Genomic DNA, 15,587 nt, shown 5'->3' with positions numbered 1-15,587 from the left:
CCCCTCTGCCACCTCTGAGGTCTCCTACAGCTGCAAGGGACAGTTGTGGGCTCACTATCCGCGGTAGCTCATGTGCCCGGGGCCCTCTGCCCCCCAGCCTGAGGGTTTTCCTCAGCACGGCACAAGGTGGCTAAGTCTTGCACAGGCCAGCCGGGTGCCAGGGACCTCACTCCCCCCACAGTAGACCCGCGGCCTCATGGTAGCCTGGGTGTGGAGAGAAGTGCTCAGTGCACATGGTAATTGGAGCCCAAGGATTGCGAAACTGGCGTGTTGAACCACAGCACAGTGTCCTCATTAAAAGCTGCTTGCGACAGTTCCTGGTCCTTTTCTGGGTGTGGATGCCACGTGCCCTTTGGTCTGATTCTCCCCATCTCACTGGCCCACCGCGGGGCACACACGCGCAGCCTCACAGATGCCTGGTATGCCCATCTCCAGGAATGTCCCGTGAGCCCCTCTAGGTACCACACGGAATTCCCACTGCTGCCACGCTAGCTTAGGCCACCTTCCAAAACTTCCCTGTGGCGGGCCCATTTAAATCTGGACCTGTCAAGCCTCAGGCTCTCAAAGTGTGGAAGGGCATGAAGACTGGCAATTGTCCACCCCTCCCTAAGGGGAAGGTGGTCAGTGGTCACACGGCTCACTGGGGACAGACCCTGTCACCCTGTGAGGCTTAGATCAGGGAGTTCTCTATCTTCCTGGACTTGAGGGTCCAGAACCCAGGCCTGGGCCTCTCCCTCTCAGATCAGCTAGGTGCCCCTCACCCTCACCCTGGCACTCCCACTTGCTTCCCCGGGGGTGGGGGCAAGCGCTTGCCCTGGGCAAGTCAGAACTCTCAATGCCCCCTGCCCCCGGCTGGGTCCTGGGCAATCCACTTTGTCTCTTCCTGCCTTGTTTCCCCATCGCTGGGTGAGGTGACCTGTAGCAGACGCAGAGAAGCTTTGGGGGACATGGAGCGCGGCTTAGCTGGGGCTCGCTGCAAGCCGGGCACCTTTTCAAGCACCCCCCACCTCCCGCCTTGGGGGCGGTGCTATCTGTGTCCTGTCTACACCTGCAAGAGGATAAGGCCAGGGCAGGAAAGCATCTTGCCTGAAACCACAGACCAGGAGAAAGTTGGGGAGCTGGCCCGATGCCCCTGTGCTCAGCGTGGTTTCCCCTGGCCCTCAGCGGGCTGATGTGTCAGTTCTCCATTCAAGAGAAGCTGTGGCTGGTGGGGGTGGGCTTCCCGGAGCGCCCCTGCTGGCTAAGGACCATGTGCTTGTAAACTTTAATTTCCATACAGTAGAGAAACATACAGTACAAGCAACACAGGGAATCCATTGTACAGCAAAGCTCACATGTACACCTCAACACACACATGCCCCCCTGCCGCTCTAGGGGTGATTCCGTGAGTCCATGCCCCTGCACAGAGCGGCACAGGGAAGGCGAAGCCGGCTCAGTCCTTGCAACCCCACCCCTGTCAGGAGGCATCCTCTGCCCAGCACCCTCTGGTCACCTCTGGTGGGGGACGAGCAGCCTTCCAGATGGTGTCAGACACTCTGCTCCTGGCCAGTCTCTGTTCCACCCCAGAAGGTGACATCATCACCAGCCCCAGGGCTTGGCTTGGGAAGCCAGGGGACATGCCCTCGGGGCCTGCTCTGAGCCAGGTGCCCACATTTGATTCCCCAAGGTGGTCAGACATGGCCGCCCTCCAGGGCCTCCAGCTGGTGGATGCCACAGCCCTGGTCATTCAGTGTGATGGGCACCATGGGGTCTGGGGCAGGAGCTGGGAGGCCTTCCAAGGGGAGGATGGGTTGGGGCACTGACCTGAGCAGGAGACTCGGAGGGGAGGGTGGGGTAGGAGCAGGTTGGGCATTTAGACAGAGGTTGGACAGGTGTAAAGGTAGGGCCATAGAAGGGAGGCTAGGACTTGCGGGGAGCTCCAAAGGAATGTTCGAAATATCCCGGGCACTTGGAAGGTGGCCCTCAGGAGCATATGTATGAAGGGGATATCCTGCTGCCCCGTGGTACTGTGATCTGGAAGTCAACTTTCCCGAAGGCTGAGGTGGGTCCCTGGCCAAACCCTGCCTGTGACTCTGCCCCTGGACAGCCAGGAGGAGGCCACCGGCTCTGTTGAGGACCATCCATGGTCCTTCGTCCTGACCCTGTGGGAGGCAGCAGCTCTGGATGGGACCTCTGGGTTAGCACCTGTCCTGGAATGCAGGCTCTGGCACTCAGCAACGTGGGGTCCCACACTCACAGGACCACCTCTGGCGCGATGCTGAACAGGAGGTCATCATTGCCCCTCCGCACCTCCAGCAGCAGAGGGGACTCAGTCAGGACGGCCTCCTGCAGCTCGCTCGAGTCTGACAGAGGGCGCCCGTTGACCTTGACAATGATGTCGCCATCTTGGATTCCCCCTCTGCCAATGGAGAGACACCCAGTCACCGCACATCCCTGCGAGGCCCAGACCCCGCTCAGGGGACAATCTGATCGAACAGGAGTGGTTTAAGAAAAATCACTTCAACGGGTAAGAATAACATCCTGACTGCAAGGTGTTTATACCAGCCAGAAACCCATGTCCTACCATAGGCTAGTGCTTTGTAAGCCTGCTTCTTCTCTACATTATGAGGGTTGGGTTCAAGTTCTGGCTGCAGTCTTTTTGGCTGGGCTGCCGCAGGGCAGGCCTTGGCCCCTTTGAGCCTTAGTTTCCACCTCTACAGTCCCACGTGGGAACACGCTGCAGATTCCAAGGTCCAGGCTGCAGTGAGGGCTGACTCATTAGGCAGCCTTGGTTGGCAGCGGCCACCCTTGCCACTGAGCCCACCGCTCTGGCTCTTAAGGAAGCCTGCCCATGGTCCCTCCCCATAACTGCTGAAACCCTGAATAAGGGGACTGAGTTTGGTGGCTATTCATTGGTTCACAGACCTATGTTTCAACAACTCTACTACAGGCCAGCTGCGGACCGAGCACCTGTGCTCCAGGGTCCACCTCTCCCCATACAACCTCTGAAGCGGCACCACAGAAAACAGGAAGAGGGGTCCTGCTTGGTGGAGGGGGCCCTGTGAGGCTGGAGGCCGGCCTGCCTGGCTCCTCTCTACCCCACTCCCTGCCCTCGCCCTTCACGGACCCCCGAGCACGACCTCCAGCTCCGGGGATCTCTATGAAGACTGCTAACTGCAGCCCACCCACCGTTCAGACACAGAGCTGGGGCCTGGATCAGCTGTACAAGCATGAAGTATCTGCACTCCATGGGCTGCCTCAGCTCATGGTGCTGCAGACAGTCAGCTGTTCTCTGGCAGTTTCAAAGAAGATGGTACTTTGTCTCATTTGATCTTGACAAAGCCTCCTCAGGGGAGGAAGAGTAGGCCAACTGCCCATTTTGCAGATGGGGAAACAGGCATAGGAAGACCCAGGTGGGCCCACTGCGCTGGTGGAAGTTGGGCTGGATTGGGGTTTGAGCTCTAGGAGGGGGTGCTCTCCAGTACTCTGTCTCTCAAGACCCAAAGGAAAGGACATGCTGGGCTAAGGAAGGGCACTGCCAATTCTCTAAGGGGGTACATCATCTCTCCAGCCTGACTCTGGCTTAGGTAATAGACCAGAATCCCACCTGCCATTTCTGTGCCATGTCATGTGCTGGGACGGGGCTCAAGGTCATGCAAGGTCACCAAAGTGGGCCCACCCTAGGCCTCATGCCCACAAAACCCCACCCTCCTCCTGTCCAGCGTCCATGCTTCCCATAGGGCGGCCTACCTTTGGGAAGGTGAGTTTGGAACAACCTCTTGCACGTAAATCCCACTGCTGACTGATGGGAAGTCTGGATTGCTGGCCTTTAGCTCTTCCACCAAACTGAAAAAGAAGTTTCACAATGAATGCACTTTTTCTGAGCCTCTAAACTAACTCTGTGGCACAAAACTCTGCCGTTCTCCCCCCCAACCACCCAGGCCAGAAGAGGCATCTCCTTTGGACCCTGACACTACTCTGTTTTACCACTGACCACTCTGGGTTGTCACTTGTTCTTCTCAGTGTTGCCCACTTGACATGGGCTCCTCAAGAGAAAGTCTACTGAAGGTGGTTGATTAGAAATGTGGATAGGGGAGGGTGTTGGATAGATGGGAGGGTGGGTGGAAGGAGGGATGAGAAAGAAGGAAAGGTAGAAGAATGGATGAACTAATGGATGGATGGATGGAGAGATGGGTGGATGGATGGATGGACGGACGGTGTGATGCATGCATAGACAGATGGTGTGATGGGTGAATGGATGAAAAGACAGAAAGAAAGAACACATTTAATAGAAAGTTTGGTATATTGGTCTGGATTACAAATGGCTGTCAAATTTAATTTCTAGATTAAGAGTTGATTAAATGGGAAGAATGATCATTTTAGGGACTGTATAGTTTTGAGGGTATAATCAATTGAGCATGCTTTAGTTCTCCCCACAGTGCACAATGCTCCTCCTCCTTCTCCAAATCCTTGGACTTGACTTGGCAAATTTTTCTCGCCTTGCTTCCCTTCCTTCTCCCTCTCTCTCCTTTCCCTCACACACTCCACCCTTTATTTTACTATCAGTGTTTCCAGCCACCCACTCTGCTACAGAGGTGATACCAATGAGTAGGACACAGTTCTCACTCCCAAGGAGTTCAGATTCAAAGTTGAGGGGAGCAGGGCACAACAGGTAATTCCATCCCCTGGGACCAGTGCAACGCTTCCAAGGGAAGCACAGTTATACAGGGGGGAAAGGTGGTACTCCTCCCACTTGAGTTTCAAGGGGAGTAGAACAGTGTTCCCCCAAAATTCGTGTCCACTGAGAACCTCAGAATGTGACTTTGTGTAGAAATACGGTCTTTAAAGTTCTATTGGTTATGGATATCTAAGTAGTGTCATCCTGACTTAGGGTGAGACCTAAATCCAAGAACTGGTGTTTTTATAAGAGAAAGAGGCCACGTGTGGATGATTGGGGTGGTGTGACTACAAGCCAAGAAACACCTGGAACCCCCAGAAGCAGTGAGAGGCAAGGAAGGACTCTCCCCACAGAGCCTCCAGTGGGAGCACTGACCTGCTGATGCCCTGATTTTGGACGACTAGCTTCCAGAATGTCAAAAGAATGGATTCCTATTGTCTAAAGCCACCAAGTCCATGGTAATTTGTTATGGTAGCCACAAAGGCTTGCTTCCTGGAGGAAGGGGCACCTGAATGGATTCCTGAGGGAACTGAAGGAACCTATTAGACAAAGTGGGGAAAGGTATTGCAGGCAGAGGGCTGGCCTGAGCAGAGGCTTGGGAATCTGAGTGTTCTGGCCCACAGAAACACCTGTAGGCAGCTGGACATAGCTGGGCGGGGTCTGGGAGGAGAGGGGAGGGATGAGGGTGGATGGGCAGCAAGGCTGCATCCTCAGACACTCACTTCGATGTGATGGTCCGCATCCGTATGCCGATGAATCGCTTCTTCCAATCTGGGAACAAAACATGACAGGACCCTGTTAGAGGTACTATTAAAGCCTCTGCCCTCCCTGAGGGGCCAGGTGGGATGGGAACACCCCCCCCCCCAGAAGCAAAAAGCAGCAGGATCCATCCCATGTGGTCACAGGCATAGAACTGTCTCTGTCCTCCAGGCTGCTGTTGATGGGCTCAGAGATGTCCTGCCTAGTCTGGTGACTTCCTGCTCACCCTTTCCCACAAGCCCCATGCAACCACAGCAGCTCCCACAGCTGCTCTGCCACTGAACCCCACACCCAAACCCCAGCAGCCATTGGAGGTCTCCTCTCCAGCCTCCATCTCGCAGGCTCCCCAAACTTGCCTGTTCAGATATGAACTTGTTACCTTCTCCTGCCTTCCCTATAAATGATAACATTAGCCAGTAATGCCCAGTGAGCACTGGCCATGTGCCAAGCCCTCCAGTTGGGAGACTTAAACACACAACTTCCCAAGCTGGCAGCTCTATCCCCTTGGCTCTGCCAGTCTGTGACTTAGGAGGTGTCTCAGCCCCAGAAATAACATTTTCATATTTGGAACCACAAAACAAGTCTCAACACAATTAAAGTGGCTTATCATGAAAATCAGTAATAGAAGGGTATCTAGAAAATTTCCAATAACTTAGAAATGAAATAACACACTTCTGAATACCTCATCTTCAAAGAAGAAATCAAAAAGGAAATTAGAAAGTATTTAAAACTATATAAAAATGAGAAAACAACATATCAACATTTGTGAGGTGCAGGTAAAGCAGCACATGGGGGAAATTAATAGTACCAGAGCGCCAATATCAGAGAAGAAGAAAGGTCTCACATCAGTGATTTCAGCTTTCACCATAAGAACTAGAAAGAGAAGACTGAATGAACCCAGTGTAAGCAGAAGAAAGGGAATAATAAAGACTAGAAATCAATGAGATAGAAAACAAATTCAAAACAGAAAATAAATGAAAGGCAGAAGCTTATTCTTGGAGATCAATAAAATCAATAAGGATTCAACCAGACTGATTAGCCAAAAGAAGAAAAAATAAGAGTCTCATGCTCTACCGACTGAGCTAGCCGGGCCAAAAGAAGAAAAAATAAAAAGACAAGACAATTATCCATTTCAGGATCAGGCATGGGAGAAGAGACATCACCACAGAGCCTACAGTATTGCAAGGGTAAAAAGATGTAATTATGAAAAACTGGATGCCAACACATTTGACAACTCAGATAAAATGCACACATTTCTTGAATTTTCCAAACTGCCAAACCTCACTCAAGAAGAAGCAGATAACCGCAGAAGCCCCATCTCTATTTTGTAGTTAAAAATCTTCCCACAAAGAAAACGTCAGGGCCAGGTTGTCCCACGGGAGAACTCTACCTAATGTTTAGGAAAGAAATAGTATCAGCTCTGCAGAAACTCTTCTGGAAAACTGAAAATGAGTGAATACTTCTGTGATGCTGTGATTTATAATAAGAAATATATGTTTTGGTTTTCATTTATGGTTCCCAGCACATGGCCCCTAAAACTTCTGTAATTCCCTGTGACAAGCACTCTGGGGACATATTTTTGCTGCCAGCTCCTGAAATAGCCTCACAGTGATAAATGTGCAAAGGGTGTCTTCTGTTACTCATAACACAAGCCCCTTTCAACCACTCCCAAGTGTATGTTACTGAGGTGATTTTAAGAAGACCTTAAGGTTGGGGCTGGTTGCCAGGAAGCCTACAATGTGATTAGGGGGTTGAACTTTTAGCCCCAACCTCCATGCCACCTCTGGGGAGAGGTGAGGGACTGGAGGTGAACATAATCACAAATGGCAGTGATTGAACCAATCATGCCTACACAGTGAAGCCTCCATACAACCCCAAGAGGGAGAGTCAGAGAGCTTTCAGGTTGGTGGACATGGAGGTGCTCTTTGTCCTTTCCCAGACCTACCCTGTACACCTCTCCTATTGTTCTTGAATTCTACCTCTTTACACACAAACTGACAATGTAGCAAGTAAACTGTTTTCCTGAGCTGTGTGAGCTACTCCAGCAAATGATCAAAACCAAGGAAGAGGCTGTGGGAACCCCACATCTCCAGCTGGTGGGCCAGAAGCACAGACGAAAGGCTGGACTTGTAATTGGCACCTGAAGTGGGGGTGGTTTTGTGCAACCTTAGCCACAGGTTCTGACACCCTCTCCACGTAGACAGTGCCAGACTTGGGTGAAATGGTAGGGCAGACTGCTGGTGCAGGGGATCCCTTTGCATTTGGTCACCAGAATGTCAGAAGTGAAGCTGTGTTATAGCAGAGAACTGAGGACAGACTAGAGGCACAGGAGGGGTGTTCTTCCTAAAAACCACCCAACCATCATCCTGTACCCAAAACTGCGAAAGAATACTAGACCAACACCCCTCATGAAGATGGCTGCAAAAAACACTTAAACATTTTCAGCAAATCAAATCCAGCAATATATACTAATGACAATACATCACTATGGGGGAGCTTTATCGCAGAAATGCAAGGATGGTTTAACATTCAAAAATCAGCCAACGCAATTCACATTAACAGACTACAAAGGAAAGCCATCATCTCAAATGGTGCAGAAAAGTGTCTGACAAAATCTTCTAACCCCATCTGTTCCTAGGAAAAACTATGAATTCAAGGGGACTTTTTCCATCTGATGAAGGACACCTTCAAGAGACATTGAGTGAGCATCCTACTTGTGGGTAAGAGTCTCGAGACTTCTCCCCCAAGGGCAAGAAGGACGCCAGACATCTACTCTCACCACCTTCCTATTCAATATCTTAGGAAGACTCCAGCCAGTCTAGAAAAGGCATCTAGACTGGAAAGAAAGATGCAAAACTCTTTCTGTGTGCAGACTGCAGAACCATCTGTGTGCAAAATCTGACGGAACCCACAGGAATTCCTACCAGCATAATCTGTCAACGTCATGGGATCTCTTATGATTAACTGATATATGAAAATCAACTTTACTTGTATATCCTGGTAACGAACAATCAGAAATTGAACTTTAACATTGAACAACTAAAACAATTGAAATCAAAATCAGGAATTGATAAGCTGATTCTAAAATCCATTTGGAAATGCAAAACCAAAACAATGTTGGAGGCAGGACAAAGCGGGAGGACTGTTGTCACCTGACCTGAAAACACAGCAGAGGTGATATTCAGGACAGACAGACAATTGGGACAGAAAGGGCTCATTCTACTTTCTACAAAGGAGCAAAAGCAATTCAGTGGACAAAAACACATGGTGTTGGAATTGACTCTCCAAGGCAGGAAAAAAAAAAAAAAAAAAGAAGGAGAACTTTGATTCATACTTCGCACTCTTAAAAAATTATTTAAAAATGCATCATTGTCCTAATGTGAAGACCTCAGAAAGTAAACTGCTGAAAGAAAACATAGAAGATAGTCCTGACCTTTGGCTAGCAAAGATTTCTTAGATAGAATTCCACACACATTAAAAAAAATTGGCAATGGAGAACTTCATAGAAATTGACAAAACACCCCTCTTTGAAGGCTCCATCAGGAGAATGAAAAGTTAAGCAGCAGGAGGAGACATTTCAGCTCATCTCTCTGACAAAGGCTCCCATCCAGAATGCATCCAGACCCTTCTCAAAACCTGGGAAAAACACAAACAACTCAACTTTTTAAAGTGGGCAAAATCTCAACTGACATTTTCGCACAGAAAATCGATGGTCGATGGTTGGGATCAATGGCCCCGAGTGAGAGGAGGCTAGGAGGTTTGGGGGTGGGGAGGGAGGGGAAGCTGCCAGCTGGCGGCTCTGCTGGATTGGTGGCTCTGGTGTTTACCCCCAGCAGGTACAGCCCCAGGACACTTCCCAGCAGAGATGGGCCCATGGTCTGCCCTATATTTTGAAAGGACCCCTTGGCTGGGAAGGGTCTTTGAAGCAAAGGCAGCTGCATAACCTGGTGTAGCACTCCGCCAGGCTGGAGATTGGAATCTGGGAGTCACTCCCTAGATGGCATTTTCATCCACAGGTAGGGTGAGGTCCTCAGAGGTAGGAAAAAGACCCGGGCAGAAGCCTTGGTGCTGGCCCCTGGTCAGCATTGCCCAGAGCCCCAAGGTCACGCTTCAGAACAGGAAGGAGCCTGAGCTTCCAGTGCTTGTGCGTGAGCAGCACCCTGGCCAGGCCAAGGTGCAGTCCTGCCCCCTGTGAGGCAGAAGCCATCCCGTTAGGGCCTTTGTTTGGAAGCCCACTGCACACCCCAGAACCAGCAGGTTTGGCCAGATGTGGCTTCTCCAGAAACCCTGGGCAGTAGGGCTGGGGCATGGTGGCCTGATGGAGTTTCTGGGTCAGCAGACAACCTTGCATCTCCTCCTTCACAGGGAGATCACCCAAATGTGGAGGGTCCCGCATGCTGGGCTGGGAGCCTGGAGGTGGTGGGCTGGGGGGCCTGACTTTGTTTCCTGTTCCACAAGCTAGGGACTGGTGTGTGGTTCACAAAGCCAGGGAACGCTTGCCACTGGTCCCGACCGCTGGGCTGGGGCAAGCCAAGCTCAGGAGAGCCTCCGGCACCTTGGAGAAGAGACAGTGGGCTTCCAAGCATGGGTGCTGTCCCCTCACACCCGTGCCTCTGGCTGCTGCCTCCTGGTCCAGGGGAAACAATCTCACCCACAGGTGTCCCCAGTCTGCCCGATCCTGGAGGCCAGGGAATGTGCTTTCCAGTGCCTCCCCGCAGCTCTCCCTGGGCACACAGGCCACAGAGACCCCCAGGGCAGGAGACAAGTCATGTTTCCACTCCCCAGGTTGGATGGGACCCCACTGTTCACAGAGGGCCTGACATCCATAACTACCCAGCCCCACTGACCCAAACGCCCCCGGGGGTGAACCCCCAAACCCTCCTGGAGCCTGAAGCTGAGGTTCCCTTGGACCATCATGGTGTTCCCTCTCCCCTCCAGAGACCCCGGGAGCCCTCTGTGCTCCATAGCCCTACACAGGAACAAGAAACCCCCCTTAATGTCTCCTTGGTTTAACTTAAGCATGCCTTGTTTTAAAGAACTTTAGATTAACCTGGTTTAAGTATTTTGATGATTTTATTAAGACAAAACAGCAGAAGCGAACACCAACTTCAGAAGGGCTTTAAATTATAGATTCAGTCGTCCAGCTAAGATTTGTTGGGCTCTCTGACCAGTCCACATGTCCTGGGGGAGGAGACAGCTCTGGGGACAGGGGCTGAGTCTCCCAGGGTGTCTGGGGTGAGGTCAGCACTGACAGGGAGAGTCTCTGCCCAACAATGGAATGGGCCCTGCTGGCCCCTGGTGGGTTCTAAGAGGGGAGAGGAAGTGAGGCAAGAAGCCAGGGGATGCTATCATCTGATTTCTAACAAATAGTCACCCAACAGCTCAGTCTGTACAAAAGGCAGAGCCACCAATTTCCTGGAAGGGAGGCAAAGTCAAGGACACCCTTATGGGGGAGGATAATTACACTAGAAAAGCTCAGTTATTAGAGAAAGCACCAAGGCTATGACAGGTAGGAAGATGCAACCCTGGGTTAAGTTCTGAGCTTCCTAGCAGCCAAGGAGAAAAGATGTGGGGTTAGATGCCCCTCCCCCACCCATCCAAGAGAAGAAACGTTCAGCTTCTGCAGGGAAGACTGGCTCTCCAGGCCATCTTCACATGAGGGACACCGATGAGCCCAATGGAGTTCTCAACAGGGGTTCTTCACGTGACCAGTCCTCACGGCACTGGTCTTGGCTGCACTGGGCTCCATGCGCTTGGCTGGTGGGATCCTGGAGGATCAGGCAAGCATGGGGAAGCCCCCTGCTCTCAGTGAACTGCTGGTGAAGGGGCTGGGAGAAGACATGGAAGCAATCTGAAGGTGGCACTAGTGGAGTGGCCCAGGTCTGGACGCTGGCCAGGTGGGCACGGGATACAAAATGGTGGGAGGGAGATATTCACTTGGGCTAGAATGAAAGGCAGGAAAGTGGAGGGCAACAGGAAAGCTCCTGAGATCAGGAGACATAGGACCCTCCTCTGGAAGGCAGCTGTGACCACCAACCTTAAGAAGGTGATGGGCAGGCCCTCACTGGGGAGAGTCAGCCATGCCTGGCCTAAGCCTCCCCTCAGGTGGGTGCTCACGGCCATCCAGGCCTGGCTAGGGAGAGCCGGACATCCCTACGTGGACAGGGAGATGGAGCTGAGTGGAAGATGCTTTCCAAGGACTGGGGGCTTGGGTTCCACTCCCCTGGAGGAGAGACTGCTGTCCTCCTGGACAGGCTGTATGACCAGCAGACGGAAAGGGGGAGTCCTTGGGGATGAGCAGAGTGTCGGGTGGTAGGAAGGAAGGAGGGAAGGGTGACGGGTGAGGGGCTGGTAGAAGGGTGGGTAAAAGGGCAGATGGGTAGATAGGTGGGTGGGTGCATGCGTGGATAGAAGGAAGGGTGGGTTGATAGGTGGATGGATGGAAGGAAGGAAGGGAGGAGGGAGAGAGGGAGGAAGGACACACCAATTCTGTCTGCAGCAGCCCAGAGAAGTGGAGCCTGGTGGCCCAAGCCACTGGAGGTGGGAGGTGGGAGGTGGGTGGGAGGTGGGTGGGAGACCCCTCCCTTCCCCGCTAGAAAGGGAGCATCGGGAGGGACAGGGGTGCCCGGGGCCAAGAGGTAAGGGGAGGAAGACAGAGGCCACAGCTGAGAGGTACGGGCTTCTGGGGACTTCAGGATGGGCATGGGGTGGGCAGGGAAGGAAGGGGTTCCCAGCCTCAGCAGCCCCCAGAGCACCACTCTACCTTTGACGTGCTTATCCTGGAACTCTGCGAGGAAGCGCGTGATGCGGTCGGAGGGGATGGCGAAGGAGATGCCGGCGGCCACCTTGAGCGTGTTGATGCCAATGACCTCGCCGTCCTGGGCGGGGAGGTCAGAGGAGCTGTCACCCCGGAGCCCGAGTACCGAGTACTGTGTCCACCCCCGGCTCCCAGGGCCGAGCCGGTCATCACTGCCCCTGGAGGAGGGGCTCCCAGGGCAGTGCTGAATCTGACCTGGAAAGGCCCTCTGGGGTTCACCTCACTTCTCCCTCCCAACCCGGCCTGTCCTCTCCCTGGCTCAGGGAGCTCATGGTCTGCCCCTCTGAGCTCAGTGCCCACTGAGGAGGACACCCCCAACCCAGGGAGGGGGTGATGAGGCCTCTGGGACCGGAGCTTCTCTCATCCATCCTTCTAGAAGTGGGGCTAGGAGTGTGTGGCCAGGACAGCTCCCCAGTCCCCCACCCTCTCTGTCCCCCAGGAATTGGCCTCCCACTCCACACTTACCTTGCACCCCCTCAAGGCCACAGCCTGGGTCACCAGACATAGCCTGGTGTGCACCCGTTTTCCGTCCTCCAGCATGAAGCCCAGGCACAGAGAACACCCATGCTGGGGCTGTGGTTCCCACTCAGCGCCTGCAGGCCGCTCGGGGACAGGGTGAAGCACCCTCTGAACCCTCCCACTCCGGCTGTGCCTTCTCCCCAGACTCGCTTTCTCCTGCATGTCCCTCTCCATGGCCCAAATGAGGTGTTCCCGCCTCCAGGAAGCCTTCCCTGCCTGGGTTCCTCCAGAGTCCCCTCATTGTTCTGCACGTCATGTGGGCATGCTCACATCTGACACGCTGCAGCATGGACAGGAGCTCCCGGGGTGGGGATGGCACACGAGATTTTGGGGCCCCAGGAGCTGAATGGATTTCTGACCTGAACTCCTGGTATATTCTAGAAATCTCACCTGGGATGAGAATGAGCCTGACCTGGCACCCAGGGTAGGCATGGGATCATTGGGTGGGGGGACCCAAGGGGACTGGGAAAGGACAAGGATACCACTCAGCACACACGTAAATGCAAGAATGGGGGACCCAGAACAGTGAGCAAGCTTGACCTGTGTGTCCCCTGCCCCAGGTCCTTACTGAGCCCGTGGCCCTGCCTGGCCACAGTTCTGGGTCATCCTCCTTCCTTGGGCAGCCCAGCTGCTCTGGGGGCCTCAGGGGGCCAGGGCAGCATGTGCATGGGGACACATCCTCCTCCCGGGCCTCCAGCCCAGCCATTGGGTGTACAGATCCAAGGCCCCTCTTTAGGGTTCCATCCCTGCCTTGAGGCTGTGCTGTCATGTGAGCAGAGCCCCAGAAAAATAGAGGCTTCTGCCCTTGGGGACACTTACCAGGTTCACCAGTGGTCCCCCGGAGTTCCCGTACTGCAAGGGGAGGAAACTTGATGTGAGCTGAGCCCTGAGCCCACCCGAGGGTGCCTGAAGTTCTATCTTCTGACCCTCGTTCCAACCGGCACAGAGATGGGTCATCGAATTTCACCCCCAATGGCAGGGAAAGGCCTCACTTCACCCCCATTTCACAGATAAGGGAGCTGAGGCCCTAGAGGCCACATGGATGGCTGTGGGGTGACCTGTGCGCCCCACACAGACTAACAGGCTCACTCCAGGCTCAGCCACGAGGGGCCTCTGCAAAGGCTCCCATTTCCAGAAGGGCCCAGAGCTCGGCAAACTCACAAGGCTGGGCACTCTGTGAGCTACAGTGACGATACTAACAGCAACAAAAGGAATGCTGGGGTTTTGGGGGTGACTTGGGCAGAGAATCTGCATCTCTGAATGTCTCAGCTCAGGGCAACAGCTTCTAATGCCTCTGGCAGATCTGGCACCCCAGTGCAGAAGTCACAGGGAGCCCGAGATCTGCTGAACTTAAAGAAGGAGCGTGGTAGCAAGCGGAAGTGCCGAGTGATGGGTCAGTCTCTGGGGACAGGGACTCACGTTGATGATGGCGTCCGTCTGGATGTAGTCCATGTCTGAGTCCCGGAGGCCCAGCTCCTTGCCGTCCCGCTGGGCCGTGCTGACGATGCCTGTGGTCACGGTGTTCTGCAGGGCAAAGGGGCTGCCGATGGCCACCACAAACTCGCCGGGCCGCAGGTCTGCCGAGCGGCCCAGCAGCAGTGCCGGCAGCTTTTTCTGGAGGGGAGACACGGGGAGGGAGGCTCAGCTGTCAGCCTTCACTGGGGCCAGAGCCAGATCGACGCCAGGCCCCCAGCGGGGTGGTCCCAGGATGGCGGGAGCAGCTGGACAGAGCTGTCAGGGGCCAAGGCCAAGGCAAGTCGCCAACTCAGAGAGAGGCCGGGCTGGCCTCCAGCTGACCCACAGTAGGAGAGACCCAGGCCAGGGTCCTTGCAATGGAGGCTCAGCTGCTCTGTGACTGACCATGGGTTCCCCAGGCAGCTGTAGGGGTCACACACAGGGAGGGTGCCCGGAGGGTCCAACTGGGCATGGCCTCTGAGGTGATGGAGCCTAGTGGTTCGGTGGTCACAGGTCCCTCTGAAATCTGATGAGCTCTGTGAATACCATCCAAAACGTATCACACACAGATTGAAGCGTAAGACTGAGAGTCCGGCAGGAAGTCTGGAGCCCAGGTGAGGACATGGAACCCTACTGCTGGAATCCTTGATTCAACTCAACCTGATCTCTCAGTATAGACACAGGGAAACGGAGGCCCACGCAGGGCTCAGGGGCCGAGAGGCAGATCCTGCTTCAAGGAGAAATGTTAGCTGCTGATGGTGCCTGCGGGCACCAGGGTGCATGGGCCTTACTGATTCCACTGGAATCTGTGGCCCCTGAGGAAGGCCGGGGTGCACCCCGCCCTAGGATTCGGCCACAGCCCTGGGAACGGGAGAGACCTAGCAGCAGCCAGACCCAGGGTCCTCGGTGGGGGAAGGAGGGGGTGTGCTGTATTCTGTGGCCCTTGGGGTGTTTTGTAAATAAAGTTTTACTGGCACACAACCCTGTGTTTGTATCACCTGTGGTTGCCACAGAGCTGGAAGGTGTCCACATAGCGCTCAGGCCCCACAAAGCCCAAGAGCATTTCCTACCTGGAGCCTCACTGCAAATACTGCCACGGCCTGTCCTTGAGCATACTGTCCCCCCCGCCCCCCCAAAGCCTGACTACCCTTATCCCTAGAACAGGCATGGCGTCCCCCGGCTCAGGAACTACTGTTAAAGTGTCAAATGTGGGGAAGGGTCCATGCTGGGGTAAATCTCTTCTTCCTCCATCAGGTAAGAAGGAAACTTCTCATAAACGATTCATTATCACCAAAACTCTCCGGTTTCATTCAGAAAGAGCAGAAGCCAGATTCAAGGTCATGCCAAAGTCACCAGCACAGACGGCCTCACGGGTTGCCG

The 15,587-nt window shown here is 53.9% G+C and overlaps 1 protein-coding gene across 4 annotated transcripts in view; it reads right to left on the bottom strand.

Annotated features, from left to right (window-relative positions):
* Positions 1-1,250: 1,250 nt before the first annotated feature.
* HTRA3 (HtrA serine peptidase 3) overlaps positions 1,251-15,587 on the bottom strand; it is a 29,046-nt gene continuing 14,709 nt past the window's right edge. Inside the window, exons 4-10 of one of the 4 annotated variants that reach the window (XM_082727526.1) lie at positions 14,172-14,366; positions 13,572-13,604; positions 12,699-12,836; positions 12,180-12,294; positions 5,380-5,428; positions 3,730-3,825; positions 1,251-2,398 (exon numbers count right to left, since the gene is read on the bottom strand). In XM_082727526.1, coding sequence (XP_082583652.1) covers positions 2,233-2,398; positions 3,730-3,825; positions 5,380-5,428; positions 12,180-12,294; positions 12,699-12,836; positions 13,572-13,604; positions 14,172-14,366 — 792 coding nt within the window. In that variant the 3' untranslated portion in view covers positions 1,251-2,232. Of the gene's footprint in view, positions 2,399-3,729; positions 3,826-5,379; positions 5,429-10,470; positions 11,245-12,179; positions 12,295-12,698; positions 12,837-13,571; positions 13,605-14,171; positions 14,367-15,587 lie in introns of those variants that run through there. The other 3 variants (XM_082727527.1, XM_082727528.1, XM_082727529.1) reach the window with 3 other exon arrangements.

This window comes from Mustela nivalis (genome assembly GCF_964662115.1).
Source record: "Mustela nivalis genome assembly, chromosome: 4".
NCBI classification, from domain to species: domain Eukaryota; kingdom Metazoa; phylum Chordata; class Mammalia; order Carnivora; family Mustelidae; genus Mustela; species Mustela nivalis.
The sequence above is the reverse complement of the archived record's forward strand: the minus strand, read 5'-3'. Positions and strand labels throughout refer to the sequence as shown.